This window comes from Mus caroli, chromosome 4 (genome assembly GCF_900094665.2).
Source record: "Mus caroli chromosome 4, CAROLI_EIJ_v1.1, whole genome shotgun sequence".
NCBI lineage: Eukaryota > Metazoa > Chordata > Mammalia > Rodentia > Muridae > Mus > Mus caroli.
The window spans coordinates 99,441,003-99,460,097 of record NC_034573.1 but is presented as its reverse complement, the minus strand read 5'-3'; the positions used below and the strand labels follow the sequence as shown (position 1 = coordinate 99,460,097).

The 19,095-nt window shown below is 47.9% G+C and overlaps 1 protein-coding gene across 1 annotated transcript in view; it reads right to left on the bottom strand.

The window, feature by feature from the left end:
- Positions 1–7,030: 7,030 nt before the first annotated feature.
- Yipf1 (Yip1 domain family member 1) overlaps positions 7,031–19,095 on the bottom strand; it is a 45,469-nt gene continuing 33,404 nt past the window's right edge. Inside the window, exons 9-10 of the mRNA XM_021161189.2 lie at positions 16,812–16,936; positions 7,031–7,246 (exon numbers count right to left, since the gene is read on the bottom strand). Of these exons, the coding sequence (XP_021016848.1) occupies positions 16,847–16,936 (90 nt within the window). The 3' untranslated portion in view covers positions 7,031–7,246; positions 16,812–16,846. The remainder of the gene's footprint in view (positions 7,247–16,811; positions 16,937–19,095) is intronic.

Genomic DNA, 19,095 nt, shown 5'->3' with positions numbered 1-19,095 from the left:
TTTTGTTTGTTTGGTTTTTTTGTTTGTTTCGAGACAGGGTTTCTCTGTATAGCCCTGGCTGTCCTGGAACTCACTTTGTAGACCTGGCTGGCCTCGAACTCAGAAATCCACCTGCCTCTGCCTCCCAAGTACTGGGATTAAAGGGGTGCGCCACCACACCCAGCTGAGGAAACTTTTAATGAATCGATTTACTGTGAGTGAGAAAAATATTTAAGGGAGAGAGCATTTGTTTGGATGCATGGTTGCAGAAGCCTTGGTCCATGGTCAGCTGACTCCATGCTTTTAGGCTTGGTGAAATAAAGCATTGTGGGGCTTGGGGCATGGAGTGGGAAGAAAGCTGGGGAAGCAGAAAGACAGCATAGGAACAGCCAGGCGGTGCTGGCTCACACCTTTAATCCCAGTACTTGGGAGGCAGAGGCAGGTGGATTTCTGAGTTCGAGGCCAGCCAGGTCTACAAAGTGAGTTCCAGGACATCCAGGGCTACACAGAGAAACGATGTCTCAAGAAAAAAAAAAAAAAAAGATAGCCTAAGAACAAGATGCACCTTTAAGGAAAAACTCAGAGACCTACTTCCCTTAAGCAATGCTCCTAATTTCAACTATTCCCAACCCTGCCATTAAATTATTAGGATTAACCCGAATGGATCAGACTACTCGCCATAGAATCAGTAGTGAGTTAAACTGTGAACCTCCGAATTCTCCACCTCTAGACTGACTCGCTACTTACAATGATGGTGGATCCAGTAGGGGAGGAAGGTTGGAAAAGGTGGCTGATAAATAGCTTTACAAATAAATATTTTTAAATCAGTATAAATAAGATTCTGTAGTACACCTCAGGTTCCAGGAAATCAGGGGTTAGTTTCTGCGGTAGACTACCAGATGCCCACTTCAGTATCCTCCAACTTTTTTCAACTGTAGAATCCCAATTATAAGTGGCTGATATAGGGAACCTATACCCATCCGCCTATGCTTGTGTGTGTGTCTAGTGATTGAGCTCAGGCCAGTGCTATAACCAAAGTGCTTATATAGCGCACGCACACGCGTGCACACACACACAAACATTACACGTACACACAGCGTCTCACTGCTCAGATCCCCCTCTCCGACTGCGGTACGGCAGCTTCTCCGACATGGACCTAAGTGAGTCAGTACTTGGTCTCCTCTTTTGTTTGTTTTTGTTTGGGTGGGGGGCGCGGTTTCTGGTAGCCCTGGCTGAGCTGAAACTCACTTTGTAGACCTGGCTGGCCTTGAACTCACAGAGATGGGCCTGTCTCTGCCTCTGCTGGGATAAAATTCATTCACTACCCCAGTTTGGCGTCAGTCTTCACCTTTTAATCCCTCCCTCCATTCATCTGCCAGGATTCAGGGTGTGGCTGGAGACTAGGGTCATATTGGACCACAGGAAGAGGGTCACAACTGTGGGAAAATGAGCCACTGAGCTTGAAGGAAACCGGTATTTAAAGCAACCACAGCAGTCCGAAGGAACCTGCCTTCACCTCCGCGGTTAATCTACACAGGAAGGATGAAGTCTTCAGGGTCAGGATAGTTTATTTTTTTATACGATTTCTCACATTGCTTTGCTTTGCTTGGACTTTTGAGGCTGAGTCTTGCCGTTAATCCAGATTGGCCTCAGCTTACCCTGGTGCTAGCATTCCAGGCCTGGACAGGGTGCCCTACTCTTTATAGTCTTAAGTCATCTTTTGAAAGATGTTTACCCTTTTTGTCTGACTCTGTCTCACTGGTTATTGTTTCCAGAGCGCTTGTCGAATTAACAGAAGCCCAAGAATGCTTATTTAATGAACAAAATAATGAGGAAGACAAAAGAAATTAAGTATATCAGAGAATGTCCATCTGGAACGACTTTTGATATCTAGTTCAAAGAAATGTGTAATGTAGAAAACTGACCAAAGTGTGGAAAGGCTGAAAGAGCACAGCAGGCAAAGAACAGATGGCACGAGCAAGTGGGAGAGTTATTGCCCAGTACACGCCCAGTGAGCCCAGGGCCAGGCCAGGCTGCAGAGGGAGATGAAGGGGACACTGCCCACTCACCACAGCTATCAGGCAGAACCTGAGGACTTAGTCCCCTGAAGCAGTCGAAATGACCACAAGCACCCACACCACCCGCAGTCCCTGTGTGATCTCCAGGTTCCTTGCCAATGATGAGACCATTTGTAAGCTGTGGTTTTGCTCAGAAATTATCTGGTACATTATAGGATGTTACAGGCTCTTGGTTGGGTAACCATGTTGTAACTGACTCCCCAGTCACTCAGGAGCTGCTATGTCACCTCCTCTTTTCCTGCCAGTGAAAACTAAACAGGAATTCAGAAAATGTTGCCGAGACACACAAAACTATAACCCCCCACACACACACACACACACACACACAAAACAGAATAAGATGTGATGTAAATGAATCAATACTGCTGTGTGTAATTATAACTCGGTAATTATAGAATTTACAAAAAAAGTCAAAATTTAAAAAAATCACAAATGGGAGTTGAACTAGAAGGAATTCAAGGGCTAAAAAATACAACAGCAAAAGGGGTTTTGGTCATAAAAAATATAGAAGAAAAAAGGATTTTTAAAAAGTGACTGGCAGGAGACTGTCAACCATTAAAGGACAGGTTGAAACCAAAGATATAAAAGTAACTAATAGAAAAAACAAAAAACAAAAACCAAAGTGACTAAGAGAGGGCCGAGGGACGGCTCAGTGGCGACAAGCACTGGCTGCTCTTCTAGAGGACCAGGGTTTGAGTCCCAGCTGCTATGGAAATACAGTGGCTCAAGACCTACAGTAACTCCAGCTACGGGGTATCCAGCGCCCTCTTCTGGCCTCTAAGGGCACTGTACACACATGGTACACAGACGTACTTGCAGGAAAAAAATCTATAAATAAATATTTTAAATAACTAATCTTTAGAGAAGACTGTATTAAAAATAAGTAAAAGTGGCCAACAGAGAAGTTAGGCAAAGAAGCTCTAACGACTGGATAGCAGAGCTCCTGGCCACCCTTGACCCGCAGGTTAAGCCATCCAACCATACACAGAAATACGGGGATGTCCCTTTGTTTTAAAATTGCTCTAATGTTTTTTAAATATTAAAAAAAAATTTCTGAATCATTCATTTCAAAGTCAATTGTATAGATTTTTATATTTTATACCTAGTAAAATAAATGGGCTTGGGGTGGCAAATAATTCATTCTGCCCATTTGGTTAGCTCCAGGCTCAGTCCTTCCCAGAGAGAAGGCTCTTACTGTATTTATTCATTTACTAACTTATTTACATTTTATGTAAAGTGGTGTTTTGCCTACATGTATGAGGGTGGCAGACCTCTTATTGTGGCCTTCCAGGGTCCCACCTGAGGTGCTAATAATGACAGTCTACGGCTGTTGGCCTTTTTGCTGGTGCAGTCTCTCAGCTAGCCCATCTATCTACTTAGGCAGGTTTCTCTGCAGTCCCATGGCTCTCACTGTTCCACTCCCTGCTCCATCCTGTCTCCCTTCTGTCTACTCCCCAGTCCTTCCCTAGCTCCAGCCCAGCTACAGCAGCCCAGCTCTTTATTATGTAAAATGTCACAGTCCTTTCTTGTCCAGTTGGCATTGAGGTCAGGGCTAAATGACCTTTACCAAGCATCTAGCCTTTTCTTTGGGCACAGACAAGGAAATGGCATTTACATATCCTGCTTGCCTGCACAGCGGTTAACAACTGAGAACACTGGTAAGACAGTTGATACTATATGTGTGGTTTTTCCCAGCACCCCCTAGAACTAGTTACAGTCAGTTGTGAGCTGCCATTTGGCCCTGGGAATTGAACCTGGGTCCTCTTGAAGAGCAGTCAGTGCTCTTAACCATCTCTCCAGCCCAGGCTATAAGCTCTTAACAGAATGAAATTAGCCTTTGCAGGAGGAAAATAAGAGATGTTTACTTTGAAAGACAGCTCTTTGGACATTCAACATCTCTCTTTTTTTTTTTTTTCCCAAAACAGGGTTTCTCTGTATAGCCCTGGCTGTCCTGGAGCTCACTCTGTAGAGCAGGCTGGCCTCGAACTCAGAAATCCGCCTGCCTCTGCCTCCAGAGTGCTGGCCAACATCTCTTGCACAGACACATTTAGTAAATGGGACAAGAAAAGGAATTTGAAACGGACACATGTCTCAGGATAAGAGCAGGCCACTGTTCTAAAGAGCCAATCCCAGGCCTTGGCAAAGACTTGGAAAAGTTCAGTCCATTGGTAGGCAAGCTCAGGCTCCTCCCTCTTCCCCCGGACAGGCTGGACTCCTTGGGACCATGCGCTCCACAGCGGTCAGAACTCTGGAGAAACCGAGGTTGAGAGAACCATGGGGAAGCCCATGTAGGATGAGGAACGCCGTGATCCAGGCGAATACAGATTTTCACTCTTTCCAACACTGCACAGGTTTCCTACAAAGGTAGATCTAAGCCTATGACACAGATGGCCAAATGAAACCCACAGGTCAAGAGCATACCCAACTGCAGGACTGTGAGAAAGAGGCTGCACCAAAGCTTTCCATCTGGACGCTCGAGAGTATACAAGGCCATAGGTGAAGGCTATGGGGTGAAGCAGATGCGGGAGAAAGACCCCAGAGCCCTGTAAATAGCAAGAATTTGAACAAGTCGCTCAGCCTCAGCGTGAGTGACGCAGCTGTAAAGGAGCACACTACTGAATACGGTCTATTCCCACCAATGTATTGAAACTGAGTCCAGGGGGCTGGAGAGATGGCTCAGCGGTTAAGAGCACTGACTGATCTTCCAGAGGCCCAGAGTTCAACTCCCAGCAACCGCGTGGTGGCTCACGACCATCTGTAATAAGATTCGATGCCCTCTTCTGGTGTGTCTGATGACAGCTACAGTATACTCATAAAAATAAATAAACCTTTAAAGTAAAAATAAAAAGAAAGAAACTGCCAGGCCTGGTGGCGCACACCTTTAATCCCAGCACTTGGGAGACAGAGGCAGGCTGATTTCTGAGTTCGAGGCCAGCCTGGTCTACAGAGTGAGTTCCAGGACAGCCAGGGCTACACAGAGAAACCCTGTCTCGAAAAACCAAACCAAACAAACAAAAAGCCCCCAAACCAAACCAAACCAAAAAAAGAAAGAAACTGAGTCCTGAGCAGTCAACCATCTTTCAAATGACCTGTCAGCAGGGCCATATGAGCTCTTGTGAGCAGAAGTGCCATGCATCCTTTACAGCCAGCAAATCTCGTTGCACTGTGAGATGCCCCGAGATCTGCTCTGACACAGTGACCACAAGGTTTTAGAACCAGCTATACCCCTGCCTCAGTACCTGAGCGATGGAGTGAACCATCCCCCCATTGACTCGGGATGAATTTGTAATATGAGCAAGAAATACAACACTGATGTTTTAACTCTGGATTTGATGAAGGGCATAAAATAACACACTACCCTCTCAGATAGCACAACAAATTCAGAAGACTAAGGGAGCCAGGCTGCTACCAAGGCTTTCTCAGAGGCCCTGAGGGAAGGACAAATAGAAGTAGATCTGTGTCCTTGTCCAGGGGCAGACTTGACAAACTCCAGTCTGGGACTGGGGATAGGGCCTTGAAGGAAATAGAGTTTGGTTCCTGGGAACCCGGCTTTTTTCCATTAAGAGACCAGAGTTACTAGTCCCAAGGCCACTGTGCTCCGTCCATGATGTAACACTGCTTGCCTGCCTGCCTGCCTGCTGACTTCATCTCACTGTATGATAGCTTTCGGCTGACTCTGTCCCATCCTCCCCGACCCTCAAAACTGTAGATAAGGTGCTGTACTTCTTATTGAACTTGCTGGGCATAAGACATACCTTATGCAAGACCTGAACTTTCCTGTCCCTTCACTGTCTGATTCCCTGGTCCTCCCTCTCAGGAGCCTGTCACTGAACAACAGCCTGCTGGTCCAGGTCCTTGAAAACCTTGTTGTCTATACCACTTTGCTCAATCAATCCACCAGCACCCACTAAGTGAGTAGAGCCAGGCACTGTGCTAGATGCTTCTGTCTGGTATTCAAGCTTCAGGTTTAGCCACTCCCCATCCTCATGAATATTCAACCAGTACACCTGGAAGAACTGGTTAGTAATCCTCTGTTTATAAGTTGTTCTTGGGCAGAGGCCTAAGGAACTGAAACTGGGGGTTGGAAAGATGCTTAGGGGTTAAGAGCGCTGGCTACTTTTCCAGAGGACCTGGGTTTAATTGCCAGCACCTACATACATGCTCACAACTGCTTTGCAACTCCAGTTCCAGGGGCTCCAACACCCTCTTCTGACCTCTGAGGGCACCAGGCACACACATGGTGTACAGACATACCTGTAGGCAAGATCCATTCATACACAGAAAAACTCAAAAACATTTTTTGTTTGTTTGTTTTTTTGTTTTTGTTTTTTTGAGACAGGTTTTTTTTTTGTTTTTTGTTTGTTTGTTTGTTTGTTTTTCGAGACAGGGTTTCTCTGCGTTGCCCTGGCTGTCCTGGAACTCACTTTGTAGACCAGGCTGGCCTCAAACTCAGAAATCGCCTGCCTCTGCCTCCCGAGTGCTGGGATTAAAGGTGTGTGCCACCACCTCCCAACTTATGTCTAGGTGTTTATTTCTTTTTAAAAGATTTCTTTCTTTCTTTTATGTATGTGAGCACACTGTCACTGTTTTGAGACACATCAGAAGAGGGCATCAGATCCCATTTCAGATGGTTGTGAGCCACCATGTGGTTGCTGAGAATTGAACTCAAGACCTCTGGAAGAGCAGTCAGTGCTCTTAACTTTTGAGCCACCTCTCCAGCCCCTAAGTGTTTATTTCTGTGAGGGTTTCCCCAGGTATGAAGTGTGTCCTGTGTATACACTGTTAAGGGATTAGGAGATTAACTGGGCGTCCAGGTCTTACCATATTGCCCAGACTGGCCACCAACTCCTAGATTGAGTGACCCTCACCTAGCCCCTCCCCTTGCCTGCCCCCCTCCCCCACCTTTCATCCCCAGTTGGTTTAGTCACAGTAATGATCAGCGTGCAGGAAGAATGAGCTGAAGGACACACACGAAGCATCATCACGGCCCTTTACTTTCAGGGCCCCACACATGCGAGGCAAGTGTTCTATCACGTGCCTGATACCCCCAGACCAACACTTCATTCCTGATAAATGGGTGATGGGGTTTCTGTGCCAGGACAATCTGTTTCCTGCTGATGCTGGCCATTCTGCATTCCAGTAGTGGATGCTGTGTCCAGAAGAGCCATAACTCCCCATCCGTTAGAGAGCTGAAAAACACAACAAAAACAAAAACAAAAAGTGAGGTTCAAGACAAAGCTCCCTGGGCGAAGAAGCAGAAAGAACCTCAATTTCAGTATCAGGGCTGCCTGCCACCCCCAAGCCACAGACCCTGAACTTACTTAACCTCCAGGCAGAACACTAGGGTACAGCAATGCCTAAGCCTTTCTTCTACTTTCCTGGAAACACAGCTGACCTTCTCCAACCTGGACCCCCAAGATTTGTTCACCCCTCTTCCACCCACTTCCGTGTGGCACCATTCTATTAAGGTGGGGAGGTATGATAAGATATGGAGGGACTTAAAAAGATGTGAGACTAGGGAGATGGCCCAGTGGATAAAGTTGTTGTCACACAACCCTGAGGACTGGCCTTTAGATCTCCAGAACCTACATAAAAGACAAGAGGACGTGGTGACCTTGCTTGTAACCCCAGAGCCCAGAAGGAAGAAATAAAGGATAAACCCCAGGCAAGCCAGCTAGGTGAACTAGTCAAATCAGTGAACTCCAGATTCAGCAAGAGACCTGGCCTCAGGAAATGAGGTGGAAAATGATAGAAGACACTGGATTTCAGCCCCTGGCCTCTGCATGCCTATACATGTGTACAAACACCTCCCCCCCCCCACACACACATGTGAACATACATACACACAAACACAAAGAAAAAGATCTGGGAACTTGTTGGAGGGAAGCTCCTTAGACTCAGATGTTCTAAATGGAGATGAAACATCCCCTCAGGCAGGGAAGCCCCGTGAAGACACAAGTAAACAACTCCAAAGCTTCAGGAAATTCCTGAAACTGACCAGATTTTCTATCTCCTCCCTCCCCAAGTTGACAGAAGGCCTTGGGACTGTTGAGAAACACTCTCAGAGCAGCTGAGCTGCCTGGAAGACACACTTTCCAACCTGCCTGGCTGCCTGCCAAGTTGTGCCTGAGCTCCAGGTTTCCAGCTGTTTTGAGCTACTGCTCATGCTGGGGCGGGCTTCTGGTGAAGCAGCTGTCTCTAAGTTGTTTCTGTTCCTGTAAGTAACCCCTCACCCACACTGCCATAAATAAACCCAACAAACACAGCAGTTCGCAGAGGTACACCTTGGAGGTATTTCTTTCTTTCATTTTTTTTTTTTTCGGTTTTTTCAAGACAGGGTTTCTCTGTGTAGCCCTGGCTGTCCTGGAACTCACTTTGTAGACCAGGCTGGCCTCTCGAACTCAGAAATCCGCCTGCCTCTGCCTCCCAAGTGCTGGGATTAAAGGAGTGGGCCACCATGCCCTGCTTGGTCTATTGATCTATTGTTGGTTCCCTCTCTTTGATCTATTGTTGGTTCCCTCTCTGGGGGAGTAGACATTTATTTGTGTTTCTCAAGAATAGTGACACAAAACAGGCCTGGAAAAGTAACTGTGGTAGTTGAAACAAGAGGTTAAGCATAAGGGCATGAGGAAAGACACAAGATCAAGGTAGATCAGGGCAAACCAGGGAGCTTGGGTTTTCAAAAGGTGTGTGGGTGAGTGTGGTGTGGGTGGGTGTGGTGTGGGTGGGTGTGGTGTGGGTGGGTATGGTGTGGGTGAGTGTGGTGTGGTGTGGTGTGGGTGGGTGTGGTGTGGGTGAGTGTGGTGTGGTGTGGGTGAGTGTGGTGTGGGTGAGTGTGGTGTGGTGTGGGTGAGTGTGGTGTGGTGTGGGTGAGTGTGGTGTGGTGTGGGTGAGTGTGGTGTGGTGTGGGTGAGTGTGGTGTGGGTGAGTGTGTTCTGAGATAGCCTGGGGTTGTGCTTACCCTCTGATACAATGCGGAGAATCAGAGGAGGGATGTGTATTGGTGTTGGGATTTCCAGCCTGGCTGGCTGTTTTAGTTCTTTGTCTTTTTTTTTTCTTTCAATTTTTTTATTAGATATTTTCTTCATTTATAATTCAAATGCTATCCCAAAAGTCCCTTATATCCTCACCCCACCCTTAGTTCTTTGTCTTGTTGCTGTAACAAAATACTGGACAGTGTAACCTAAGGGAGGCACGGTTTATATTGGCTTATGGTTCTAGAGCTTACAGTCCATCCTGGCAAGACCGGGATGGTGGCAAAAGGAGGTTTAGCAGGTTATACTGCATCCTCAGGCAGGATGCTGGGAAAGAGGAGTGCTGGTACTCAGCTTGCTGTCTGCTTTTTATGCAGACCAGGACCCCAGCTTATCAAACAGTACTGTGTGCTATGGGGCATACCCATTGATGCTCAGGCATACCCAGAATTTTGTTTCCAAGATGACTCTAAATCCCACCAAGCTGACAACCAAGGTGAACCCTCACAGTGACTGAGGGGTGGGTCTCCTTCTCCTCTGCCCCCTCCGTTCCATCTGGGATTAACTTTAGAGCACTGTGTATATAAGGCAAGTCCTCAGCACTGAGCTATACCTTTTTAACTTCTCTCACTTTTTCACAGTTGCCCAGGCTGTCTTTGAAGCTGCACTTCTCCTACCTCCACTACCTGAGTCACTGGGATTACAGCCTGCTCCATCAAGCCTGGTGACTGGCTAATTTTTGTTTTGTTAGCCTTGGCTTTCCTGGAACTCACTCTAGACCAAGCTGACCTCAAACTCAAAGATCCACCTGCCTCTGCCTCTTGAGTGCTAGGATTAAAGGTGTGTTCTACCATGTCTGGCTTCTTAGGTCCTGTCCCAGACCACAGGCACAACGATGAATAAGCTAGGTATGGTCTCAACTCTCAAGAAAGATAGCCTAGCAGTGGAAGGAACTGGACAGAACAGAGAAACTCACACAGCATTGTTTAGTTCAGACTATAAATGACTGAGATGGGACACAGCAAGGACTCTGCCCTTGTATGAAGTCAGAGGCAAGTGTGAATGGCAACACCATTTGTCACAGCAGGGGAGCATTCTGGGCCACTAGTATCCTGGAGAACCACTTTAGCTTGGGAGGCAGCAAAGTTGAGGCACCTCGCTGGGGATCTGTGAGAGAGGGAAAGGAGGGCTCAAGACAGCTGCCTAGGAGAGGAGGGCACGCAGCCGGGAGTGTTTCAAATGCACTGCCTTCTTCTCAGATGAAGAGAACAAACCTCCATGGAGGACTTCCCAGGGCAGTGCCATGTCCAGTTGTCTGTACTGGACTAGACCACAAAAGAGGCTGAAATCCGACTCACATCACCACTGCCTGGTCTGCAGTGTTGCAATCAGAGGTCTCTTTAATTTAGAAGGGCTTTGCTCTGTGTGATGCATGTGATATGAAGTTAGAATGTAGAAGCCAGTGCTCTTAACTGCTAAGCTTTCTCCAGCACTGTAACATATATATATATGAATATGAGTGGTAGGGCATGTCTTTAATCCCAGCACTTGGGAGGCAGAGGTAGATCTCTGAGTTTGATGCCAGCCTGGTCTACAGAGTGAGTTCCAGGATAGCTGGGGCTACACAGAGAAATCCTGTCTTGAAAAACAACAAAAGCAAAACAACACCACCACAAATGAAAAAAGAAGGAACTCCACCCCAATTCTGGTTGGGTGAACCAGTGGTTTTAACCAGGTTACTCACAGAAATGTAGGCCGCAGACAGCCAGTTGTACCATGGAAGGGGACTCTGCTGTGAGCCACTATTGGTTGCTAAGATATTCTTTGGGAGTGTGGAGCCTTGTGAGTCCCACCCCTTCTCCACATGGGAATGTTAGCCAGCCCAACCTAATGAGGGTCTTGTGGGTGCAGATAATTACAACTGTTCTGACTTCAAGACAGTAACTGTCCTGTCAGGCCGGAGGACCATATCTACCTGTTCAACCTCTCAGTCATCCCAAGTCCTCCGTGAGGGAATGGAGAACAGAGCTGAGACTGGGAAGGGATTTTCTAGCATTGCTAGCATGTCTGATGTGGAAAGGACAGGATAGAGTGGGGGTGAGGGGGTAAAACCATGCAGGCTAGGGGACATAATGGCAGATTCATGGAGAATAGACCTGAGCAGGGCTAGGGAAGCATCGAAGGGTGAATCCAACCAAAGCACACTCTATAAATGTAGTCATTCTCAAGGAATTAGTTAAAATAGTATAAAATAGTGATTTATTTTCAAGAGAGGGCCTTGCTATGTAGTTCTAGCTAGCATGGAACTTGCTACATAGACCAGGCTGGCCTTGAACTGGCAGATATCTGGCTGCCACTACCCTCTAAATGCTTGGGTTAAAGACACATACCAACACACACACACATACATTCACACACATACATACACACCATCTATTTAAAAATGGGAGGGAGACAGTTTGCAGTGTGATGTCAAAGCTGATTTCATAATAAAAGAACTAATGTATAGAAACCTGGGAAAATGGTTTGTACTTTTAACTTATGAAATAAGCACTCTTGGACCAGCAAGATGGCTCTGAGAACAAAGAAACTTGTTGTCTTTATCAGTTCAATGTTCAATTCCCAGAACCTGCATGGTAGAAGGAGAGAAGCAACTCCTTTAGGATATCCTCTGGCCTCCCACACTGTGCTATCACACACACACACACACACACACACACACACACACTCACATGCACACACGCACGCACACACTCACACATTTACACATGCACACACACATGAACAAATGCATACATTCATACACACATACCTACACACATGCATGCATGGTCAAAAAGAATAAAAAGAAGAAAGTGCTCATGGCATGGGCAAGAAGGATGACAGCTCATAAGCCACGTGCCTAGTCAGGAGGATTTTCCATACAAAGGCCTCTCCAGAAACCCTTTGCTCACCTCTTATTAAAGCCCTCATCACAGTGCAGTCTGACTGAGTGCTAGCTACTCTCCTCTGTGCACTCGATCTTGTTACTGTCTATGAGAGATGCCTCGGGCTGGACATGGCCTTTCATACAATCCCACAAGCCAAAGCAGACCTTCCCACATAGCATCTGAACCTTCCCAGGGTCTTGACAAAGGAAAAGCAGCACTGAGCCCAGGAGATAAGGCACTGCTCGAGAAAGGACAGGTATGCCGGGCGTGGTGGCGCACGCCTTTGATCCCAGCACTTGGGAGGCAGAGGCTGGCAGATTTCTGAGTTCGAGGCCAGCCTGGTCTACAAAGTGAGTTCCAGGACAGCCAGGGCTACACAGAGAAACCCCGTCTCAACAAAACAAAAACAAAAACAAAAACAAGAAAGAAAGAAAGAAAGAAAGAAAGAAAGAAAGAAAGAAAGAAAGAAAGAAAGAAAGAAAGGAAGGAAGGACAGATGCAGACCCTCTGCTCCCTGCTTCAGTAACTTATTCAGGGGCAGCTTCCTGCCTACCAATAATTAGAGGCTCCCCTAGGAGACCAGTGCTCCCGGGAGGGGAGAGGTTAATGTTCTCACAAGAGCCCATTCGGCTGAGCTGTGCCCATGCACAGATTTATGCAGGGAAGGCTACTGTTGAGATTCAAAGCCATTTTTCTTCAGTGAGAGCTGGGAGCCCAGGGCTTACAGTAGAAGGCACAGCCAGCTCATAAATCCATGGTGCCCAGGCCTCTGAGCAGCCCCTCTTATTGGCAAAGCGATGGATGCTCTGCTGGGGAGGCTGCCAAGAAGCTGTTCATCACTATCTCATTTGGAGACTTGACACCTAAATGGAGTCACCCCAGCTCACAGATCTGTGCACAGCCCAGAGGTGCCAGCTCTGTGCAGATCAGATTGGATGCACAGCCCAGAAGTGCCAGCTCTGTGCAGATCAGATTGGAAAGCTCTTCCCAGACCCTGCACCAGCTATCCAGAGGGTCATAGCACCAGGAGTAGTAAGCGCGGCTCCTTTGTACTAAAATGTAAAAAAAGAGCCTTAAGTCCCTGCTCGGGGGTCAGTCAGCAGGGCCCTCATGAGTATGATGTTAGTCATTCTAGGCCAAGGAGACAGACAGTGGCTGCCTGTGTTCACTCTGTCCCTCTCTAGCTGGACTCGGTGTCTTCTTCTTAGAGATGCTTGCCTCTGAGGTACCACCGTGTTCCACTGAACAACCATGATTGTCCGTCCCCAAGCCATGAGAGGTGGACAGCTCTTTCAGAACTGAGTAAGTAGCTGTTTGCACTTACTGTCAGAACCCAATTCAAACCAGAACCTCCTGTGAAGCCTCTGTCACTTCCTCCTGTACCACCCTACAGGGCTCAGCTGACAACCTACTTCAGTAACTACTCTCACACCACCTGTAAGGCTGGTGTAAGGACCAACCCATCAGTCCGAGGCTCCTTGGGACAGAGGCCAGATCTGGCTTTCTAGGTCCCATAGAAGCACCCCAGTGAGGGTATGAGAGACAGTAAAGGTCTGCACTCTGTGTAGAAACTGCCGTCCCTGTGTGCCCTCATCTATGTAAGCCCTCACCCTACAAAGGCTGGCTCACCCTCCCAGCATGCACTGCTCACCTGTGCTGTTGTTCATGCCAGCCAGGCCCCAGGCCTGCCGCTACAGGGGCCAAGTCAAATAAGACTCTGTCTCATTCCCAAGAACTTTGGCCTAAGGGCAGGCCCTGTCCTGCAAGGCCGTCTCCATTAACATCAGAGGAGTTCATCGGCAGAATGAGTGGCATGATGCAGGTCCATGCTACATGAACCCACTGAAGATGTGAAAAGAAAATACTAGAACCTCTATTTACATTTCCACAAAAACTTAAGTTTCAATAATTATCGTATGGATTGACCACAGTATGCGCAGATATGTAAAGCACACATCACTGGCTTGCACTGGGTAAAGAATGGAAAAGGGACTCAATGGTGGCTGTCTCATGCCCTTGTAAAACTCCCTCCCCACTTCAGTGTGTGCTAGACCCATGACTTGCTCCTAACCACCAGAATAAAGCACATTCGGGTCTGTGCTCTATAGGACAACCACTTCCATTTTGCTAACCTACTTTTATTGACCCCTTGTCCATTTCTGGCTTTGATGAAGTATGCAATCATATGAAGTGACCTAGATGACAAGGAGCTGACAGTGGCCCCCAGACAATAGCTTGGCAAGCTCCCTCACTCGTCAGCCACAAGGAGCAAAACCCCACCAATGATCCGAGGAATAAAGTTCTTTCCCCAGTCTGGCTTCGGCATGAGCCCCAGCTCTAGCTGGCAATAGCCACAGCCTTGTAAGAGGGCCTGAGAGAGGAAGCCTGGGAAACTGTGCCTAGATTCCCCAGTCCACAGAAATTGGGGGGAGGCAGCAACAGACACAGGATCACACTCACCGTGAGCAAGACCTATAGTCAAGAAGCAGGCGCTCTGAGTACAGCTCTCTAGACCAGACAAGAGGGCACAACAAAAAGTCTGAATGGCAGCAGTGTGGTGCGTAGGTTTCAGAGGTAGAAAGAATGACACCTCTAAAAACTGGGGAGGATGAGCAAAGAGGCCCTCTGAGTCCTGGGTTCAAGTCCCAGTTTCTGCTTCTCAGCAGCAGGTGACCACAAGCAACTACACAGTCACCCTCCTCATCTATGCAAGCAGGTGAACAAGGCTGGGAAGAGACGAGCTGGGGAGCCTGCTCTGTGATAGGGTGTGATAGGTGTGTGTTTGCCACCAAACTCGGGAGGCTGTGAGCAGGGAACTGTACTCTCTTGGCTGTGGCTCCATTCATGGAGACGAGAAGGAAGGCCCAGCCTACTCTGGCCGTCCTCTGACTTTGAACTGCATATTCTTGAGAAGAAAGGAGAGTGTCAGCCAGGGAGACGTTCCCAAGGTCACAGAGGGCACCTTTTATTTTATTTTATTTTGTTTTTTTTTTGTTTTTGTGTTTGTTTTTGTTTTTTTCGAGACAGGGTTTCTCTGTGTAGCCCTGGCTGTCCTGGAACTCACTCTGTAGACCAGGCTGGCCTCGAACTCAGAAATCCGCCTGCCTCTGCCTCCCTAGTGCTGGGATTAAAGGCGTGTGCCACCACGCCCGGCCCACGTTTTACAAAAGGGAACTAAAGTATCAAAGCAGAGTCAAGAAGACTACCACAGTTCAATATAAATGAGCAGCCATTGTCAGTGGGACAGTGGCTTTCATTTTACCTGAGTGCCTACTTGTCTCTAAAAGTGACTACAATCTTCTCATATGGGCAGTATCTTTATTTTATAGATAAGTTACCTTTGGCTCAAATGCACCTTGTAAGTACCAGGTAGGAATAAGCTTTCTTCTCCTTCTATCTGGCCAACAGGCTGGTGAGTGCACAGCCCCTCTGCCCTGGGAGACAGGACAGTCAATCTTCACAGAGCAGAGTGAAGGCTCTTGTCCCACAACGGGCTCAAGTGTAGTTCCCATACAAACACTTACGGAGTGCTCACTGTATACCAGGCTGTGCAGTGGATGAAGAAATCCACCCCTTGTCTAACCAGGAGTCACACTGATACACAGGGGACAGATGGATGGCTAAATGACTGAACATATTAACAAAGAGGCAGATGGACATACAGTTAGTGCTCTGAGCACAAGAACATAGTAGACAGAGTGTCAGGGTCACCAGGAAGCTGATGACTATGGGAAGCGAAGAGCATTCTAGACAACAGAACTGCACTTTATAGCCTTAGGGGGTGCCACTCACAGCCTTATCTTTTCTTCTTGATATCTTTCAAATGTTCCTCTCAACTGAAGCTTTAATTCCCTTCAGAAAGTGTAAACAGCACTGACAACACATTTATCTCTGGCTCTCCAATAGGGAGTGAAAAACAAACTGGGACCTTTTCCATCTTGTTTCATCAACTGGAATAAGGCAGTGTGGTGCAGGACAGAAAAGTCACTAAACATGAAAAAGCTCAACAAAATGCTCAAGTCAAGAACAGACAAAAAACCCCCCCGCACGTCCATTCTCGGCCTTCTTTACTTCCCTCCACCAATGTGTCCTGCCCTGTAAAACTAAAATCCAGGTGCAGACCCAGCTATGCTTGGCACAAGGAACTGTAACGGAATCAGTAAGTGTCCCTCCGCACCAAAGTCATCATGGGTGTATGAGAAAGCACTTGCTTAGCTTGTACAGGCTGGGTTCAGGTTCAATCCTCGCCCACAGGGAAAGGGGGAAAAGGAAGGCATACAGGACATGATGAGACACACCCACCTATAACTCTAGCATCTGAGAACCAGAGGCAGGAGGATGACGTAAGTACAAGAGTTCAAGATCAGGGTCATCCTCGGGTACACGGTGAATTGGAGGCTAGCCTGGGCTACATGAGAACTTGTCAGCCAAAAAAAAGGTACTAAGAACGTAGCACAGGAGGCAAGGAATAAGTTATGAAACTGGATCTCTCTCGTGCACACTCTAACCCGCTCAGCTAACCATTCACAGAGGAATAACTTCAAAGGCCCTGAGCACATGAAGCACAGAAATCCAGAAGCCTTCAGAGAAATCCAGGGGTCCTTCAAGAGAGGGCAACACTGGTTTCAGAGATCAGTCCGAGACGTCACAGAATGCAGAAAAATCACTGGGACAAATTGGAAATGGAAGAAACCCTTCTGTGCTACTGGACAATGTAGTGGGGATAGAGAAAGTGGGTGTGATCACCAGAGCACGGACCCCCTGTTACCCCAGGGTCTACAAGCTCAGGGTCTAGCCTTTGGTCCCTGATGGTAATGCAGAACTGATGTACCTTCCCATTTGTGACATACCCCTTGAGATGAAAAGCCACCACCTGCTTTCCCCATTAGCTGGATTTGGCCGCTGCTACTGTCTGGTTGGGAGCGGTGATAGCTGCTGGGAGGTGGTCCATCTCTGGAGCATCAAAGAAGTAAGCCTGCAGGAAAAGAGATGCAGAAGGGAGCCATGTTAATAGTCTCTGGGGCCTCTCTCCTCCCCCCATTATATTTGTTATCACACCAGATTGCAGCCACCTCTCTGTGTATCTCCCTGACTCAACCTTTTAAAACTTAGCTCCAGCCAGACGTGGTGGCACACTCCTTTAATTCCAGCACTTGGGAGGCAGAAGAAGGCCAATTTCTGAGTTTGAGGCCAGCCTGGTCTACAGAGTGAGTTCCAGGACAGCTAGGGCTACACAGAGAAACCCAGAAACCCTGTCTCAAAAAAACAAAACAATAATAACAACAACAAAAAACAACAACAAAAAACTTAGCTCCATTCACTGGCCATGCTATGTTGCATGCCTGACTCTTCCCAGCGACCTTAAGGGGTTGTACAATGATCTCTCCCGGCAGGTGCAGAAACTGAGGCTCACAGAGACTGTCCCTGGGTAAATAAGCGTGGCACATGAGCGGTGGAGCCAGGACTCTCTGCAGGGCTCATCTGACTACAAAGCTCACGCTACCAATCACTGTGTCACATAGGACAGTCACACAGGGGACACAGGGGACTGTCTCTGCCTCTACCTCTGCTCTGCCAGCATCTGGGTCTGGCATGACAGCAAGTGGCCAGATATTTATGGGCTGACTTGCTAAACCAGTTAGTTGACTTTCTGCAGAGACCTTGAAAATAAGGTGCTAGGCACACCTCAGTTCCCAGTACTTGAGCTTGAGAATGAAGTGTGTGACAAGAGCTTCCACTTGTCACTCTTAGCTGCCAGGAACCAGGAGGAGGTGATGGAACAGGGGAGGTGGCAAGGAAGATCTTCCCTCCTGCCTTGAGGTTGGAGGACACTAAAGTTAGCACAGAAAAACACCAATCTTGTTAGCCTTGAGCTCCCCCTTCAAAGGGTGTGTGGGAGGGTGAAGCTGTTACTACACCAAGGGCCACTAGATACACAGGATTCCCTTGGCATTGGTGGCTCAGGAAGATGAAAAGGTAAAAAGCTAAGAACCATTTTCAGCAGCTCTGCCCTTATTAGCCAGAAGGGGGTGCCAACACAACACACTCGGGCTTCCCAGCCTGTTCCAACCTTCACACTTAACAGATCTCTTTAGCTTCTCTTTGCCACCCCCCCCCCAACTCCCTCTAGCTTATCACAGCCCCAGAGCAAACCTAATTTAAAGGTTTCTCTTGCAGCTGTTTCCTGGCACAAAGGAAGGCGATTCCTCTACTTGGGGGTCATGAGTGAGACTGAGGCCATCGTGTCTGCTCCTCAGGAACACTGAGTGGGACCACCAGTGAAGGAGTGGCTCTCTTCCAGGCCACTCGAGGAAACGCTCTTCAGGAAGCTATGAGTCTCAGAGCTGAGTGGTCTGCGTTCCTCGTCTGCACTAGTTACTAGCACTGTGCCTCTAGACAGGCCTCTCTACCTCCTCGGTTTTGTCTGTAAAATTGGGGGGGGGGTGGAAAAAGTCTCTAAAAGGCTTTTTCTTCTAGCACAGCCAGTGATGTGGCACAGGGTCTGTGCTCAGCTCAGCCCATCCTGAGGCACTGTGGCCAGTAGGCACCATTTTCCCTGAGCTCAGTGGTAATCATCCAAACGTAGGCTTGCCTGACTCTTGACAACCCACCAAGGACCCACGCTCTGTGCTTCCTTCGCTGTCCCTGCCAGGTGTGTTCAGTGAAGACCTGGAGATCATTTTCCAGTGCAGTCACCGAGGGACCTCAGCAGATGTGAGGCTGCCACATACATCACTGCTCTGAAACCGAAGCATTAATCCTCCGTTCCCAGGGGAGACAGGGAAAGCCGGGCGAGGCTGTCTGCTTCAGTTGGTGCCCCTCAGCTCGAACAGCTCCCTTGCCGACTCCTCCCACCGCTTTCCAATAATTATAATGTCTTCTGACATTACATGAACAGATAGTTTTCTTTCTCTGTTTTTCCGTATGTGTGTGTCTGTGTATGTTCACCTGTGTGTGGGGTGTAGGCACACATGTACATGTGTGTGCAGGCCAGAGCATAACCTCAAGTTTATTCCTCTGACACTCTCTTCCTCCTCCTCCTCTTCTTCCTCCACCTCCTCCTTGATAATCACACCAGGTCCCCTCCTCACACGTAGGCTAAGCTGACTAACACTGAGCCTCACCTGTCTCCAT